The sequence below is a fragment of the Haliotis asinina genome, chromosome 6 (genome assembly GCF_037392515.1).
Source record: "Haliotis asinina isolate JCU_RB_2024 chromosome 6, JCU_Hal_asi_v2, whole genome shotgun sequence".
Taxonomy (NCBI): Eukaryota; Metazoa; Mollusca; class Gastropoda; order Lepetellida; family Haliotidae; genus Haliotis; species Haliotis asinina.
In genome coordinates, this window is record NC_090285.1 from 21,304,909 (window position 1) to 21,324,687 (window position 19,779).

Here is a 19,779-nt window from a genome sequence, read left to right on the forward strand (position 1 = left end):
CTGAAGATCAGTTCTAACCTGGATCTTCATGTGGAGACAAGCGTGGGTTGCTAAAGACAAATTCTAACCCCAATCTTCATATGAGAGACAAGCATGTGTTGCTGATCATGAAGACCAATCCTAACCCTGATCGTCACAAGTGTGAAAAAAAAGACAACAGGGTCTGGCATTAAATGACCATATCACCTTTATTGTTGGCCTGTAGGCTGGATGCATTATGTTGACAGGGGCAATAATACTGAGGGAAGGGAGTGGGGTCAGGATGAGGGGGTGAGGGAATATGTACATGGTGGTGCTACATCTAACATGGCAACACTATACTGTACAGTATATACACAGAGCTAGGTGTTAGGAATACAGTATCATACACTGACAGAAGCATCAACAAGGAGTTTATACAAATATTTATCCTCATTGACATATACACTGTGCAACATTTCCTTGTTTTTATGGTTACACACTGACAGTCTATTTTTTAGACAAATCGTCTTATATACTGCTAAAACAAAGCCAAGGCAACCCAATTCTTTCCTTTTACTATAGTTGTCTGTCATGCTTTGAAAGAATCAGATGTTCCTTAACTTTATTTCAGGAGTATATTCAGCATCCATTTAGCATTTAGCATCCATATATCAAGGTGAATATCTATCAGAAAGTAAGTATTATGGACGATTAACTCTGACTATAGGAAATAATGGGGTGTATATGGTTTGTAATATCAAATCTCTCTTTTTCAGACATATTTAAAAAAATATTAAAATTCAAATTATGAACTTAATAAATACTAGCTAAAATGCGCTCCATCTCAACAGACTGACTATGACAGTTAGACCCAAAACTTGACGAATGAGCAGGCTATAGAAATAACAGATGGCAATTAATATCTGTGTATAAAGTTGTGCTAACATTGAGAGGAACATGATAATATGTTTGTTCATGGACAGTCCGACAGTCAAAATAGCCATCAGACTTATGATGTGTTCAGCTGTCAGACTCCAGAGACAAAGAGATGTAGTATTCAAGATATATATACAACTGTAGGCCTCCCGAGACAAACAGTAGAGCTCGAGAGACAAACATCTGTAGGAATCCAGGGACAAACAGCTGGAGGAACCCAGCTGTTGGGATCCAGGGACAAACAGCTGGAGGAACCCAGCTGTTGGAATCCAGAGAAAACAACTGTTGGAATCCAGAGACATACAGCTGCAGGATTTCAGACATATTCAACATTAAGATGTACAGGTGTCAGCCATATCTGTAACCCTTCATTCAGTATCCAACCTTTCACAACAACAACACAAGCGTTTATCAGACACACTATTGTTCTCATTCTCAGTTATCAACAAAGCCTCCTGTAACTTGCTCTTGAACTTGCTCCCATCAAGCCTCAAGAACCATGTACAAGAACCATCTCTAACAGTCTAAAACTGAACCATCATTCGAACATACACTGATTGCACAGGTGGTAGAGTACCAAGATTTACAGCTAAGAATACACTCACACTCATTTTAACATTAACTTTAGAAATATGCCATTACACATTTATAGAAATCCTTAACGAAATGCTGAAGTACAATTATTTTGTTTAGATAAACTAGATAACACCATATTCTAAATGTAGGCTATTTTGAACATATTTTCTTTCACGCTTCATCCTTCTAAGACTTTTAAAACAAAATTAGCCTCAAATCAATCCTTACATTATTCTACATATTTTTCAATTTCTTTCTTAGTACTGCATAGTGATAACCGTATCTGTGACACAAGCACAATCTGGTTCACATCAACTACCATATATATCTTGGGTAGAACGTCCTAACTTTAATGTCACTTACAAGCTATCTTTACACATACAATGAAATATACCATTCATTTTCACAGGAAAATATGACCGTTAGAGGCATTATTTGAAGACTTTAACTAGTACTGTAACAGATTAATTTTGTCGGCTTAATTACTTTCAAACCCACTACATTCCATTTGTAGTCAACATTTTGTGACATTACAATGTTATCTCTTTGTTATTTTCAGTCGTAATAACCTTACAGAATACCATTCAAACAAAGCTTGTCACAGTGAGCACTAAAAATAGAAATAAAAAGGTGGAAATATAATTAGGAAAATAAAGCTCTGAAGAATAAAATTGCAGACAAGCAGCCAGACTAAAATGTTCGTATAGACATAAAAAAAAAAAATGCAGTGCACATGCAAACTTGCCCAAACTCAACCTTAGCAATATGTGTCACAGAATGAAAGCATCTCTTAAATGATATTTCTTCAGCTCTACAAAGATTTTCTAAACATGGCAAATTGTGATACATTATCACACACATATATAAGTGGAAAACTGATTTGGAATACAGCAAAAAACAGAATGTCCAAAGTTTGTGCTACACAAGGGACAGTCTAACATGACAATAAACACTCATGGTGAGATTTCGGTTTAAGCACCTCCACAGACTGCATCCTGGTTTATTGGCTAACAGCTCTGACTGCACCATCAAACATTTGGTTGCACCATAAAATACTGTCACTGGTTCTAAAAAATAACAAATCCTTGTTAAGCAACTTTCATAAGTACTTAGTATCAGATACATTCTGAATTTCCACAGACATCACTCCATGATGACAATGAGGAATGATTGTGTTTCAATTTTCATTATCTATATTTATAAGTCTCAATTATATGATTACTGCTACATTACTGATTTATGAGTACAGAAAAATTTATGCTTGTAGCAAGTATACGAAAGAAATGTATTATTTACAATCACTTGCTTTCCAGTTAAACCAGACGATGACAGCTGTAAGATGTTGGAAGATTAAAGTCACCTGCACCAGCCATTGTAAACATGCACCGTAGCAGGTTATAGCGAAATCGCACCCTGATACATGATTTCATACAGTATTAAAATAGAAAATACAGAAACAACTGCCAACCACATACACCTTTAAAAGAATTTACTCTCATGAAATGCTGAGATTAAGAAATGAGGGTTGTTATTCTGTTGGGACACTCCAGCTCAGTCAAGCCAGACCTGTCAGTTAATGGAAGATGTAGACATTGCCTGATCCACTAAGACATTCATGGGACACAAATTACAACTTGCAAACAAAACAGTACACCTAGCAACAAGCCCAGAACAAAACTGGTTGACTCAAAAAGACAAACAAAATGTGGAAAACATAGAAGTCTAAAAACACAGTAAGACAACATGAGTATTGTTTTCATCATGGTGGAATGGCTAAGAAAATATCTCATTTTTTTTTTAAAAAAAGAAAAGACAAGAGCTAATATCTAATGTGAACTTAAACAGGAAATATGAGAAAGGAAAATGTTACACTGTACATAATGAAAATAAGAACTCTAACATAATGAATCTAGTTCTAGATTTTCAGTTTTACATACAATCAGCTTGAAAACTAGTTTTAGTGTGAATGACATCATGTAATTCTTCAATGGTGTGGATGACATTGTGGATGTTACACCTTTTGTTGAAGGCATTTTAAATAACGCTTTTTAACCATGCAATGTTTGGAGATATGTTTGTCTGCTTCCTGAAACTAACACGCCATTGCACCGAAAACCTGATTATATGTTGTCAGGATTCTAGCAACATCTACTGAAACACTAAAAATGCATGTTTAATACCATCAGCTTCCACTACTTAAAGGAGGATTAATGACTGAATATCAGCTGTCATGGGTTTTTTTGGACTTGAGCTGGTCATTGTAGATGTAAAGATTGCAGTTACCAAGCAACAAAACTTTTATCTCATTTGAGCTTGGATACTGCAAAGTCCTGACTTTTCTCAGAATTAATGTCATCTTCTTCCAAATTCTCTTACAGGTTACAGTGAATAAGATTTCGCCATAGGATAGCAACATTCCCAAAATATCCAAACAGGTTCAATCAGAGATGGGAATCAAACCTGGAATAGCAATGAGACAAGAACAAGCCTTACACACTGGGATACCTAGCCAAAACCTATGGGAGCTGGCTTGTGGCAGACTTAATCATACTGGCAGGTAGTGAGCTGTTTACATTTTCAATATGTATAGTTTCAAACCAGAAGTGCTGGAGAAAAATTATCAAGTTTGCCCTTGTTAATTAGTCATTTTCCATTTCACTTTTCACAGAAATGTTCCTTGAAGTACATAATGGTATACAAAATCAATGTGTTCCCCAAATCAGGTGTTCATAAAAAAGTTGTACTTATTCATTTCGTTCTGAAGCCAAGAAAACCAAATTAAAGTGACCCCTCACAATCATCTGCATGAAAGCATACACAAACCCTACAAAGTCAACCTTTCAAACTTTCCAGTCCTTCCCTACATGTGTACATTATCTGTAGGTGAATATGACAAGTCTCACATCTAAGGGAAATGATGTTGCTAGACAACGCGTTGTTCTTGCTACTCTTTAGACTGTAGATACAAGGTCAAGATAGTCATACCATGTAACCAATACAACCAGTCCCTACCCAGATTCATACTACACTGTAGAACCATGCCAAGATATGTAAAGACAACCTGTGTGTGCAAGGAAAGAAACTAAAAGTATGATGCTCAATACATGGCACTGATGCGGAGAGAAGTGGTAAGCTCTGTTCCACCCCACCCTGCCCTGCCCTGATTGTACATTACTTTTAGCAATATTCCAGCAATATGTTGTGAAACACCAGAAAGTGGCTTCACACAATTGTACCCATGTGGGTAATCGAACTCGGGTCTTTGGTGTGATGAGCATATGGTTTAACCAATGGGCTACCAAACCGCTCCCTCTCAGATCTGAACTACCAGTATCCTATAAACTATATTGAATTACTTCTGTGAAAATTCTCCTGAAAGAATGACAGGCAAAAGGAAATGGCTCCCTTGCGAGCTTTCTCACATGTACTGGATATCAACACGAAAGTTTCCTCAGCAAGAGCTGAGAATCATACATGGAATTAATTTTCAGAAATCATAGTAATTTTTTTTTAAGAGAAAATAATTTCTCTTTACAGTGTAACAGAAGGAGACAAAAGAGTTCATAACAGCCATTGCTCATATTTAGAAATAATAGGAATAAAACTGAAACAAAAACAAGACTATATTATTTTTTAATAGTTTCTGAACAAAAAAAACTTTGTTCCTGAGAAAGTGTTAAAACATATAATTAATTTCTGATTCAAATAACCTAAGCATTCATCAAGTGATACCATGACCATTATCAAATAAATACCTTGCTGCAGCAGGTAGACTACAGATTGTTACAGCAGACTACAGATTGCTAGAGCAACTTGGAAGATGAGCCATCTTTAGGAGAACGACCACCATTGAGCGACAGACTTACAGTTATGAGCTAATAATGATTATCAAAGACTGACCTTCACACAGTAAAATACGTTCATTAAAACTTCAGATCAGTTTTCACTGGGCTAAAAACACAGGCCATTATTTACAAGCATGCACTATTTCATCACTGTACACCTCCTCAACATCCAGCCATCATTCACAGTTACACCGAGAAGCGTCCATCGACCACACAGCTCTCAGCAGCAACATCAATGGCACTTGCTCCAACACTTGGACACAGAGGCTAAAAGCTGCTATTCCCGCCTCCTCGTCCTTCTAGCTGCATCTCAGATCACTACGTTGTTCTAGTATTTCCAGGATTCAAACACTTCCATATCCAAACTGAATTGCATTAGGGTCAGCTGGTACTTGTATGAGTTATCTCCCTTCATTTACACAGGATCTTACAAGACAGATAATGGTGATACATGTTCCACATACATATCCACATCCAGTAGTGAAATAATCATTTCAAAATACAATACTACTTACAATCAGTCCATCTAGGGCTAAATGATCTCACAGCATATAGGCAGTATCATTACTTAGAGCCACAAGACAGCATTGTTGTTAATAATATATACATCGAGAAAGAGGACAATACAGGGGAGATAACTCATATTCCTGGGATCCCATCACACAGATTGTCTCCCCTAGCTGGGACTAACTAGAAAAAGGTCGCAGATGCTCTAGCTGTATCTCCAGAGCTATCCTCTGTTCCATCACTTCTTGTAACTCCTGGTTAAGTTCACAGTTTAATCGGGTGAGCATTGCATTCCGCTCTGTATGGGTACGCACTGCCATGTGAAGTTCACGCTTGTCTCGACTTGCTTGCCTGTAAACACCACAAATCAGCGTTATTTACCATGAATCACTTAACAACATATGGTACTGATTTAATACTTCTTTAATATTTACTTTTTAAAGAAGCTGTAAATCCTTATCATGCATTGTCATGTTACCTTACAATTTCTAAATCCTGTCAAGCATCTGACAATGAAACAGTTCAGTTTGAATAATATGGATTTCATGCTCCTGTTAGCGATATTATGGTAATATCATAGCAACAGAAACCAAAACTGGGAATTAAACATTGTATTCTGGTGAGGAATCAAACCCTGTCTTATACATGAAGAGCTAAACCTATCCACATGGCCACCCCACTGCCCATTGTTATGGTGAAAGAGTCCAAGGAATTTATCCAAACAGAATTGCACTGCAATACCAATTGTTGTGAAAGGGTGAAAGTGAAAAGGATTTACTGAGTGAGTACTGTGACGTGATGAACGCAAGGGAGGGGATGTGATGAAGACAAGGATGGGGATGTGATGAAGGCGAGGGTGGTTACGTGATGAAGGCAAGGATGGGGATGTGATGAAGGTGAGGGTGGGGATGTGATGAAGGCAAGGATGGGGATGTGATGAAGGCGAGGGTGGGGATGTGATGAAGGTGAGGGTGGGGATGTGATGAAGGTGAGGGTGGGGATGTGATGAAGGCAAGGATGGGGATGTGATGAAGGCAAGGGTGGGGATGTGATGAAGGTGAGGGTGGGGATGTGATGAAGGCGAGGGTGGGGATGTGATGAAGGTGAGGATGGGGATGTGATGAAGGTGAGGGTGGAGATGTGATGAAGGCAACGATGGGGATGTGATGAAAGTAAGTGTGGGGATGTGATGAAGGTGAGGGTGGGGATGTGATGAAGGCAACAATGGGGATGTGATGAAAGTAAGTGTGGGGATGTGATGAAGGCAACGATGGGGATGTGATGAAAGTAAGTGTGGGGATGTGATGAAGGCAACGATGGGGATGTGATGAAAGTAAGTGTGGGGATGTGATGAAGGCAAGGCTGTTCATGTATCAATATCACTGGATAAGTAGCATGGAAAGAAAGGGATCTACTGACATAGTAATGGGATGTTGTGAAGGTCCAACAGGTCCTAGAATAAACCAGTGGCAAATCTAGCTGTCAGCAGTGTTCAGTATTAGCACAGGCAGAGGCTCCCCACAAAGCCCTCCGACTCAACCCTGACCTCTCGTTCCTTCTCCATCCCCTATTCTATTACTTAGACAACATGCCAATCTAAGTAAACTTAGTCTACACTTGTCGTTACACTCCACCACAGAGTCAAACAAAACCTAGTAGAAAGTAACGTCAGGTAACCTTTGAGCGACCTATGACCATCCAATCAATAGCAAGACAGTTAAACAGACTTAACTAATCGAACAACGGCTACTATTTAGGGATCATAGGGACTTACAAAATATTCAGGTCACAGACACAGATCTCTCAACAAACAAAAATCTGCATATAACACAGTTATTTGACCTGCAGTAAATACGCTTTGGGTTTCTGTTGACATGGTTACCATTAGCTAATGATTATGCAAGATGACATCCTTGAATAATGCCCAAAACACTATTTTCAGCTACTGTCTACTCACTGTTGTCATGGTTGTAACATGTTCACCCGGAAGCAAAAGTACGCTAAATAGCATTCAGAATCGTTCAGATACTAACCTTTTCGAGATAAAAAGTTCAAAAGGTATGTGCAAATGTCCACTTTCACGATTTGGTAAGCTGTGTTCTGATTGGTCAATATCAAAGGTTACCTGACGTGACATCCCATAAGGTTTTGTTAGACTCAATAGTGGAGTGTAACGAAAAGTACTGAGGCTAAGTTTACTTAGACTGACAACATTGGTGATTATATGGATGACATCGTGACATAAAAAATCTCGGTAATTTCTTGAGTTGTTTTCATTCTTCCACTGGCAAAGAGAGGAGAGATCTCTAAATATTTTGAAAATTGTATATTTACCGTAATGCTAATACCGCATGCTGAGGCTTGCCTGACTCCACCTCCTCCGCCACGCTCTGTTCCCGTGGCAATGGTGATACAACCTGTGAATATATTTGAGTATGAACGTCAATATTTGTGTTATCCTAAGGTTTCAATTTAGGAAACAATCAAAAATGTTTACAAATATCCATGCCATGTTGTTCACCCTAATCTCAATTTCTGACCACCAGATCCCTATTTTGGCTGGATGACAAGCTTGAGTTAAAGGGAAGCAACTTTGGGTGGAGCATGGTCTTATGCCAATTTCAGCAATATTCTAGCAATATTACAGCAGGGGACACCAGAAATGGGCTTCACACACTGTACCCGCAAGCAAACCTGTGTCTTCGACGTGATGAGAGAACAGTTGAACCACTAGGATACCCCATTTCCCACGATGTAATTCTCACTAGGACCTCTGACTAAGAGGTTTCTCAGAGCAACCACTAAGAGTGACAGAGACATGGCAACATGTATCCTTTCTGTGGTGCTATGTGTTCTCTGCATGTCATACAGTGATTGAAACAATTATTCAACTCAACCTGACAGCCAGGCTGGTGGCCCATAAATGTTGTCTGCCCATCTTGAAAGTTGCCTGCCCACCTTTTTAACTTACTATTTTGCAATAACTTACAAAAAGGTGCCATTTTGTAACAAGTACAAACGAGTAAGTAACCCTCTCTTTGATTGGTTCTTAAGAACCACGTGACTACCATCCAGTCATAGCGTAGCTTACTAAGCCAGCCAGTTTCAGTGTCCTGTTGCTATCGTCACTGGCTGAAGAGTTGTCCATGTATAATTATGGAATATACTCGTAGCTTTCATTCATCTTTCTTAAATCAAAACATAACATGACAATTAAAATGGAATGATCGTCCTGAAAGCGAACTGAAAGTAAGTCAACCTTAAAAATTTCAGCCAGACAATCAGGCTGGTGGAGAGAATTTCCAGGCAGCCCAACTCAAAATTTACCGGCCACGGGCAGTCGGGCAGACCGTTATTTCGATCACTGATGTCATACCTTATTTTCTGCTGCTACTGTCAGGCTGGAAGAAGCTGTACTGGAGAAATCTGCAACAGAATAAATACAAATATTTCTATTTATTTATAATGAATAAATATTTTTTTTGTTTAATTCAGCAAGCAACAATATACCAGCATTATGACAGTGGCCTTTCATTAATTCAATCTGGACCAGACAATCCAGTGAATGACACCCTGAGCATCGATTCATCCCTGTGACAGATAGAGAGCATACTGTCATCCATGTTTCTCAGGCTGGCCATCCCGTACATTTAAAAACCTCATACGACAAGAAGCGGTTGCAATGTCCTTTACCATTATGCCAGTACTAATGAGTGAGGTTGTGTTAAGCTCCCCTATCCCAGAGTTTCACTGTCCTCATAACTGGAACAGAACCATTTTCTCCCAAATACGTCTAAAAGTTAATTAGTCTAAAAAGAATCCCATCCGTTAGCACATACGAGCGAGCAAGTAAGTGAAGGTAATCTGCTGCTGTTTGCAACATTCCAGAGGTGTTATGGCATAAACTAAGGAAATTGAACATTGACCTTCAGCGTAATGAGTGAAACCTCTAGGCTATCCCAATACTCTTAACCCTAAGCATTAAACCTGATAACAATAATGTCTGAAAGTTTTCATCAAAGTAAGTTACCTCCACTCCCATCCACAGTATCCTTCGGGACCTGAAAGACATGACAAAAACTGATTACCTTGAAACATATCACAACAGACTGTCCTGAAATTAGACCTGAAATGTCACAAAACTGATGATCTAACATCTCATGGATTCTTTAAGACCTGAAAAGGCACAAAATTGATGATCTTCCAATATCTCCAAGATTCTTTAAGACCTGAAAAGGCACAAAACTGACTATCTTCCATGAACTCCAGGATTTTTTAAGACCTGAAATGACACAAAATTACTAAAATCTAAATATTTTAGATATTTAAATACTTACCTTACCAAAGGTCTTATGCATGTTACCTCAAGTTTCGCTAGTAGAGATCAGACAGACGTCACTTCCGTGACTACGTACATCTGTAGATTACACGAGGTAGCCATTCAGGGAATGGCGAATCAACATCTGTCTGATCTCTACTAGCGAAGCTTGAGGTAATATGCATAAGACCTATGGTAAGGTAAGTTAAAAATCTGATAATCTTCCAACATCTCGAGAATCCTTTAAGACACGAAATTTCTATCACTAGAGCTGGGTGAATTAGAGAGAAATTGATTTTTCTTTTGGGACAAACCAGATAAAAGGGGAGGTAATGCATGGTTTAGAGGGTGCTGTCAGATATGTCTCTGAATTCACCGTCATAGCATGTTAAGTTCATTCTTGGCTGTGATGAACTGAACAATTTGATTTGTTACATTTAAAACAAGGTTTTGTGGGTTTTGTTTACTAAGGTGCTACAAGAAGAGCTTTTAGGAAAAGCATTCAAATTGAGATGTGAAACACTTGCTGCAGTGTTGTCATATCTGCCTTGCAGATGGAAAAGATGTTACAGTAGCATCTGATATTTTACACTGATCATATGTTTACTTTTCCTTTTAGGATGCAAACATAGAAACCGCTTTGCAGAAATGGTGCGAAGGTCAACCTGATTGATGGCTTGTATGCATGGAACAAGATGGTGAGGCAAAAATCATCACTGACGTGATGTGTTGTAATAAACACCTCAGCAAGTTTTGTAGGGCACTTAAAAACATGTTTGCTCTTTCATTTGGTTTGTGTTGGTGGTAGAAGGACAACTGAAATGACACAAAACTGATTGTCCGCAAGCATCTCCATGATCCTTCAAGACCTGAAATGATCCAAAATGATTATCCTGAAACATCTCCATGATACTTCAATATCTGAAATGACACAAAACTGATTATCATCTAACATTCTTTAGACCTGAGAATACATCACACAACATATTAATCTGAATTAGCTATAATGCATCTCTTGGGACCTGGTAGAAATCACAAATCTGATTATCCTATAACATCTTAAGGATTGTGCCTGAAAGATATCACAAAACTATACCTGTTGACATTTCATAGGGAGAGTGGTATGCTGTTGAGGGACTCAAACACATGTTAACACTTCCACCATAAGGCTTTCCCAACATTTTATTATACAGATAATTAATCTGTATAATGACTTGTGTAATACCACTTATTTTTTCAAACAAGGTAATGCTTTGGTATGAAACAAGCAAAAATGAGTTTGATACTAAATCTTTACAATGTTTCATAAAACTGTTATTTCACAGATGCAAGTTTAGCATCCTGTTTATTACTCTCAAATGTATTTGATAAAAACAGCCTACAGTGTGATGACTCTCAGCTTTCAGCAAGGTCTGATACTGTTTTGACATCATAACTGTAAACCATGATGACGCCATACATCTGGCATCATGTGATGCAATTAAACAATGTGTAATAACATTATAGGTTTATTATACAGTGATATTTTCAATGGCTGGTTAATAAAATGAATTATTCTGCTTTGCAATAACATGTACAATATAAACATCCATTGTAATGTCACATATTCAACCATGCTCTAAAGTTCCTCCATCTTTTATTGCACAAAAACTACATATTAACATGCAACAATACTTGTATCTTCCATGTTTAATTTTAGTGCAGCATATACTTTGTTCAATTATTTTTTAGTGTTGGTGTGATACAAATGAATCACATTTGTGACATTCCAGCTGTGTGACATAAGCAGCTTTATTTCTGCAGAAAATGAGAATCAGAACACTAGTGTTACTTAAACATATACAACACAGACAAAAACTTATCTCCAGCCATAATAAATCATCTTTGAATCTCTTCTTACTTCTGTTTCGAAAGATAACACCAACATGTGATCATTTATTCTAAAAGCATAAAATAATACACCATACACTGTAAAAACAACATAGCTTCAAGAGAATCACACACAATTAATGTGCACAGATGTTCTAAACGAATTCTATTTTTTAAAAAAAAGTTTCCTTATATTTTTCAAAATTTGAAAACCAAATGTCATTTATTGTGGCCTAATATCGGGTAATGGTCACACATTCTATCTATTATGATCACGGTGCTACTGTGAAAGGGTAACACAATATACAGGATTTTGAATATAGGTTTCTAATCCTTTAACTAGAGATAATCATTGTGCTGATCTTGAACCACAAAGTGCAGAGCTTGATGACAAGATGGTGGTTGAGGCAGGACAGAGACAAAACACATCCTAGATTCCAGCAATACCATAAATACCCAAAAAGGTGTTCCAACAGCACTCCATATTATCCAAATGTATTTTACAAAAAAAAAACACCTCTGAAAATGGTAAATAAATGGATGATGACATGGCAACTAATCAACAAGTAATAGATGACTGACTGCAAGAATAACAAAGATCAGTGATAAATAAAACAAATATGACCCACAAATCGACCTTTGAAGTACAAAGGGGTGGTAGGCATAGACACACGAAACACAACCATTGAAACAGCTCAAGTTGAACATGGGTGAAGCAAAATTACTCCCACCGCAAAACAAATAAGGTCCACTGATGACAATCCCACCATAAACCAAAATGGACCCAGTTCTGATGATTAACTGATGAACAGGTGCCGAATTCAAACTGGAAGATTTGTAGAAAATCCATGCGATGATATTTAAGGTGAACAAGATGAAAACTGCCTAGAAACACATCCAAGAGACACTGCAGATGTATAGCTGGACGTCACTGTCATGCAGTGCTGCATCCTGGGACATGACACACACACACAGCCTCTCGGCAGCAGCTGATGGGTGGCAGTCTACAATCTAGTTCATGCACCGATGTAATTCCTCTCCCAAACTCTATGCAACAAAACAGTCAGCCCATTACCACCAAAAATCTCACCACTTTTTTATAATCTAGAGAAAAAGATCTGCGGTGCCTCTCCCGGACGGACTTTGTTAGTAGCTGTGGAGCAGATACCAACTGCAAGAAAGAAGGTTAGAATGAGCACCTCATGAGTGACTGTGTTCTCCGTTGGCGACAAGGGCTCACTAAAGGACACTGCCCGATCTGCACCCCCATCCATGGCGGCAATACCTGCACCTTCATTGGTTTTCCAGACGGGTGCCTGCAATTACAGTTTGTTGTAGAGTTACATGGTTAGTTTTTCAGTCTCTCCACGAAGCGCGAAGAAGTGGTTGGTTTTACGCCATCGTCCATAGTGTCTTATTTAACCCTTTGGCTGCTATAATTTGTCAGCCTGAGACAGGCGAACCAGAGGCTGACAGAATGAGCATCAAACCAGTCCAACCATGGACATGGCCCTACTCAACACAGTCACAGATGGGGGATGGTTTCAATATGCAGCTGGACACTTGAGGTTATGTATCCAAATGTATCATCTCCACATGATCAACCAAGCATGAGGACAGGTTTGCACAGAGTCATACGGCATCCCTTGGGAATGTACTTAAAGATGGAGCATGGTACTATTCTTACTTCTACACAGTGGTCTTTGTACCACTGAACAGCTTACTGTTGTGAAGGCAGATGAATCAGTTATGTATATTTTGCTAAATGATAGCCTGTATGTTATGCAGTATGATAATCAGTGAGTATAATGCTGTATAATAATATGTGTATGTTGTGCAGTATGATAATCTGTGTGTGGTATGCAGTATGATAATCAGTGTATGTTGTGCAGTATGACAATCCGTGTATGTTATGCACTGTGCATTATGCTGCATAATCTGTTTATGTTTTGTAGTATGGTAATCTGTGTGTGTAGTGCAGTATGATAACCTGTGTATTATGCAGTATGATAATCTGTGCATGTTATGCCATTTGATAATCTGAGTATGTTATGCTGTATGATAATCCATGTTTGTTATGCAGTATGATAATCTGTGTTTGTTATGCAGTATGATAATCTGTGTTTGTTATGCAGCATACTAATCTGTGTTTGTTATGCAGTATGATAATCTGAATATGTCATACAGCATACTAATCTGTGTATGTTCTGCAGTATGATAATCTGTGTGCATGATAATGTCAATTTGGATGTTTGGGCAGAAATGATGTACAGTTCATGAGAATGTATTATTAATACGACTGTAAGTCAGTATGAATTAAGTCTTGTATATGATAATCAGTAGGTACGTAAAAACCGTGTGTGATAATACTTGCATATGATAAACAGCAGGTAAGTAACAGAGTATTACAGTTTTTGTATATGATAACATGTCATGCAATAATTTAGTTTAAGTAAGCATCAGGTGAGGTTTCCCGATATACAATCATATCCAGTGAGAAACTGCAAGTACATTTTGGACACGATTAGGAGTAGGGTCAACATGGAAAGATTAAGGTACTGAGGTGAGTTCAATCAAGTTAAAAAATAAATCATCTGTCATTAAATCCAACACCATTTAAAAAGCGCAGACAAAAGGGATAACAACATCTACAACTGCAGCCATAAATCCACAAACAAAAAATTCACAAACATTCACACTTTCATTCACAGACGTAAACAGGCATGCAAACATTCCATTACTATGTCAGTAGAGATTGGATGGGCACTGGCAAACATCATGACTGTAGTCTAGGAGTCGTCTCCCCTTACGAAAGACAGAAGACTTACATCTTTTGGCGACACTCTCGGAGGTACAGCTGGGGGAGGCAGCAGAGCACTGTAATGTCCTGGAAGGAAAAAAACTGGTACCATCACTTTAGGAGGAATAACCATGACCTTCAGTTTAGGAGGAACAACCATGTACCATAAGTTTAGGAGGGAAAATCACATATCATAAGTTTAAGAGGAACAACCACATACTGTAAGTTCAGGAGGAACAACCATGTATCGTAAGTTTAAGAGGAACAACCATATACTGAAAGTTAAAGGTCACATGCAACGTAAAATACAACTTTGCAGATTCTGATACCTTTCGGTATGCACTAACCGAAACAAATCATCAAAAATGCCAATTCAACCTATAAAGTTGACAAAAAAGGCAATGAAAGAAAAGCCCCATGAAATCGGAGTTCAAACAATTCACTAAATTTATTAAAAACAAATAGATTTATGACTCGTGCACCCGAGTCCTGTCTCTGCCACATTATGTAATTAGACAGGTGTGATACTTGTACACATGACATGTTTTTCATGACTGTGGGTTGCAAACAAACTACGTGTACATCCATTTTTCTCGGATGACTGGATCTGACGGAAACTGGTGCAAACTCTCGTCATTTTCAAGTCCTGTTTTGTACTTGGATGAATGACAGTTTCCAGCCACGCAGTAGTGCATCATCTCTAAAGAGATTATTTTTGATTGAATCGAACGAAAATTCAGAGAACATGTACCTACAAAACCAAACCTCTCTATACACATTCTTTATGGATAACAACTTCTTCTAGTGCATATGATTTTGTTTGACAACAGTATATGAATCCATACTGAAACGACGCAGCAAGTACAATAAAAGAAGTTGTTATCCATAAAAAATGTTACTTTCTTGTGACTCGCCATACTTCTAAAATGCTCATCAAACAGATCATTTTTCTGTACACACAATGAGCCCTCAGCGTATCAGCAAATGAACTGGCCAATCGGAAGCCGTCGTTACACTTGAGTGCACCCCCACCCGCTATGACTGGGTTCAGTCTCCCTAAGGCTTGTTTCGAGGGAAGTAAGCCCAAGTACAAAATGTTGCACTTTTGAATCGGGATTGTACGCTTATAATTTTGCTTATTTTTTACAAGCAGCAATGTATATTATATGTCATGAATAACTGACAATTGCATTTTAATTATGTTTGAGTTTTTGATTGCATGTGACCTTTAAAGAGGAACAACCATGTACCATAAGTTTCAGAGGAACAACCATATACTGTAAGTTCAGGAGGAACAACCATGTACCATAAGTTTAGGAGGAACAACCATGTACCATAAGTTTCAGAGGAACAACCATATACTGTAAGTTCAGGAGGAACAACCATGTACCATAAGTTCAGGAGGAACAACCATGTACCATAAGTTTAAGAGGAACAACCATGTACTGTAAGTTCAGGAGGAACAACCATGTATCGTAAGTTTAAGAGGAACAACCATGTACTGTAAGTTCAGGAGGAACAACCATGTACCATAAGTTTAAGAGGAACAACCATGTACTGTAAGTTCAGGAGGAACAACCATGTATCGTAAGTTTAAGAGGAACAACCATGTACTGTAAGTTCAGGAGAAACAACTGTGATCATCAGTTTGGGAGGAACACCTGCATGTCATCAGTACACAGACACACACAAATATTCATATATACTACTGTACATGAAATTTAAGAACACTGATTCTTTCATATAACTGATTACAAATTAAACTGGTGAGCAAAATATTCTCAAACAAAAAGTATTTCCTCCATAAAATCTTGAATATCACCACACTTACATCAACTTACATCACCAAAACAGGAGGCCTTCTATTTACATGAACTACTTCCCTATTAAGCAACAGTGAAACCTGTTTTTTCGAGAGAAATTTAAATGGTTCCACAATTCAAATCCAGGAGGAATATTAAGTTCAATACAGTTTCAAACAAATGGTCTCCTTCATTCTCAATATCAATTATTTTTCATTTAATCTTTAACTGAAGTTGTGGGTGAGGTATGTGAGCTGTCTAAGGTGACATGCTAGTGAACAAATGAGCTTGGTGGTGCTGGGATCGAGCCCACCTGTGACTGGGTGTAAAACACCTTGGAGACAGCTTTGTGTGCAGACTCAAAACCCCTATTGTGCAGTACACAATCCTGTGCACTTAAAAAAACCCACAAATCCATTGGTAGATGACCAGATGGTGGCCACATGAATACATGCCAACATCTAACTGCAGGTACAGCAACGTGCATTAAACTTGGACAAAGTACTGTGACTATGTGTTCCATCCAATTAACTGTGAATGAGTACCTCGTAAAGATGGGAAAGTCACATTAATAGAGAGAAGATAATAAGAATATTAAATAATAAAAACACACACAAAAATTAGTAGTTTTTACTGACAGATTTTAAAGCAATCTCAAGCTGTTGGGCAGCTTTCCAAATCCAGATCCTGCTTTGTTACAATTAATTATACTAGTTGTCTGATAGCAGTGACACTGACCTCCTTCTGTCTTTGGCTTGAGATCAACTGACATACTGCGTACGTGTGTGCCGGGCGGTCTTGGGGGAGGTGCAGGAGGCTCGGAGTTGACTAAAGTTGACTCTCCGCTCACAGAGGACAAAAGGGCGTGGGGCCGATCTGGTCCGCCTTCGTGACTAGTTAGTGGAGGGGGTTGTATATGACCTCGGACAACCATTGGCACTGAAATAAACAACGAAAACATACAGACTGTCTGTCATTGTGGACTACCCTCAGGATAGTTTCCTAACTACCCACCAGAAACTGATCTCCTGTAACTGGAAGGAAATTATTTCGCCCATACTTCCATGACTCATATATCAAGAAACAGAAACAAGGCCTTTTGACACGTATTCCCTGTATGTATAAACATACCTCTCAAAGTTTACCTCTTTGAGTTTAAGCTTAATGTCAGGTCCTTTATATAATATCACATCACTGCACGTCTGTTTGATATGGACCAAAAGTCTGAACTGACCAATGCAAAACACACGAAGAAAGTTCAAAATCAAACCACCAGCTTGTTTACATTTCAATAGGTAGAAAGCTAATGAATCTGTAAAGAACTGTTAGATAATGCTTCCAGCAAAGAATAAATAACCCATCAGAATTCTAATAATTTTGATTCTGATCAAACTAATTCTTCTGTCTGGCTAAAAGAAAACCATCACCCTGAGAAAAAGAAAATGGCTCTAAAGGGAGTTCTTTTAAGTTACTGAAAATCATTCAGTAGGTGCTGAATTTGTTATTTCACTTTGTTAATATATGATCCTCTATCAGTGTCTTGATGCAAATAATTGCTGTAAATCTTCTGTTACAATACTTTTTCAAATGAAAAATATCACAGCAATGTCAGCTTACCTGAATTAAATCATCACTGCCAGCAAAACTACAAAAACACTGTACGTTCTGTTTTGTATAGTCATGCACACATGTACAACGACACTATAACACTAACACTTCATCACAAGGGTCAGCCCACCATCTAACAATATGCTTTACTGTTTACATCTAATTATATGCTGAACAAAAACTCGGACTGTCCACTAGGTTCTACGTGAGTAAATCATGTTTCATCGGTCAGCAATATTCAAGCTATTTCACAGTGGACTCAACTTCTTTGTATCTTTGAGTGTTTTCAGTAATGTTCAACCATGTCAGAGGTAAGGACAGCCAAACAGGCTTTTTATACATACAAAATTCAAACCCAGGGCCTTGAGTAGTAGCCATAACCAGGGCTACTGAGCTACCTGATGTGTTGCAGAGGGTAGGACCACTGCTGAAACCTTGAATGGTTACAATGTGTGACTGTCCTCGTTGGTTGTTGTGTAAAGCTACACTCAGCAATATTCCAGCTACATGGCGGATTTTGTAAATAACTGAGTCTGGACCAGACAATCCAGTGAGTCTCCATTTACACACCTGGGATATGATGAAGTGTCATCAAAGTCTGCTAGTTTGACCACACAATCCTGTTAGTCACCCCTTGCAACAACCATAGGTTACTGAATATCAATTCTAACTTGGTTCTTCACAAGTCGACTGTTTAGGGGTTTGCTACAGTCACACATTGTAATTATACAGTTCACAGATATGAGCCAGAGTTGGGCTCTACTATAACTTTGAGCAATATTCCTCTTACATCAAAGCTTCATCTGAAAGGGATCCTTACACAAGGTGATGGAGGTCTCAGCAGTTTCCCACTTTGGAAATAGCCACGTGGTGCTGAGAACAGTCATGAAGAAATGGGACTCAAACCCATAATAACAGGCCCCTGAAGTGCCCAAGGGCCACAACTGTGCATAGTCAACCTTTGCCCAAAAAGCCAAATGGGTCTGTAACATCAATTACAGATCTAACAAGACGATGAACAAAAAGAATAGCTAAGTCATGTTTGAGGCTATCTGGTGGAGAGAGAGAGAGAGACAGAGTGTGATGGGTGATGCGGACAGTGCCGACAAGTGACTGGTGAATACATTCATAACTATTTCCACAGTAACAACATTTCCCTAACTTCTTAACACATACTGTTAAGATCCCGGCATATTTCATGTGGTAGGTCAAAGCAGACAAGCAGTTTTACTCTTATGATTTCAACAGGATGATATGTACCGTTAAATTATTGTATCTCAAACCTAACACAACTTAATTATTTTCAACACAAAAATTGATGTCAGGCTAAAAGAAATTATCGATTTTAAAAATCCAGAGTGATAAAAGAGAGAATTAACTGCATCACAGCTTATAACCTCTGAATGTGTCCTGTTTACTAAAATAACATATTCAGGTAAATACATCTGTCACTGTAAGCAATCATCTACAACATGGCCATTAAGCTATCACATGCTAATCACACAGTCCAGTGATTGACTTAGTGAGCAGTCATCCTAGGCACTGAGTTCAACATAA

General features: G+C 38.3%; 1 protein-coding gene across 6 annotated transcripts in view; it reads right to left on the reverse strand.

The window, feature by feature from the left end:
- Positions 1 to 169: 169 nt before the first annotated feature.
- Positions 170 to 19,779, reverse strand: part of LOC137286913 (ralBP1-associated Eps domain-containing protein 1-like) — an 85,796-nt gene continuing 66,186 nt past the window's right edge. For 3 of the 6 annotated variants that reach the window (XM_067818940.1, XM_067818939.1, XM_067818938.1), the window contains 7 exons: positions 17,353 to 17,553; positions 14,841 to 14,899; positions 13,212 to 13,328; positions 9,856 to 9,886; positions 9,202 to 9,251; positions 8,160 to 8,242; positions 170 to 6,176 (listed from right to left, as the gene is read on the reverse strand). In XM_067818940.1, coding sequence (XP_067675041.1) covers positions 6,005 to 6,176; positions 8,160 to 8,242; positions 9,202 to 9,251; positions 9,856 to 9,886; positions 13,212 to 13,328; positions 14,841 to 14,899; positions 17,353 to 17,553 — 713 coding nt within the window. In that variant the 3' untranslated portion in view covers positions 170 to 6,004. Of the gene's footprint in view, positions 6,177 to 8,159; positions 8,243 to 9,201; positions 9,252 to 9,855; positions 9,887 to 12,999; positions 13,184 to 13,211; positions 13,329 to 14,840; positions 14,900 to 17,352; positions 17,554 to 19,779 lie in introns of those variants that run through there. The other 3 variants (XM_067818943.1, XM_067818942.1, XM_067818941.1) reach the window with 2 other exon arrangements.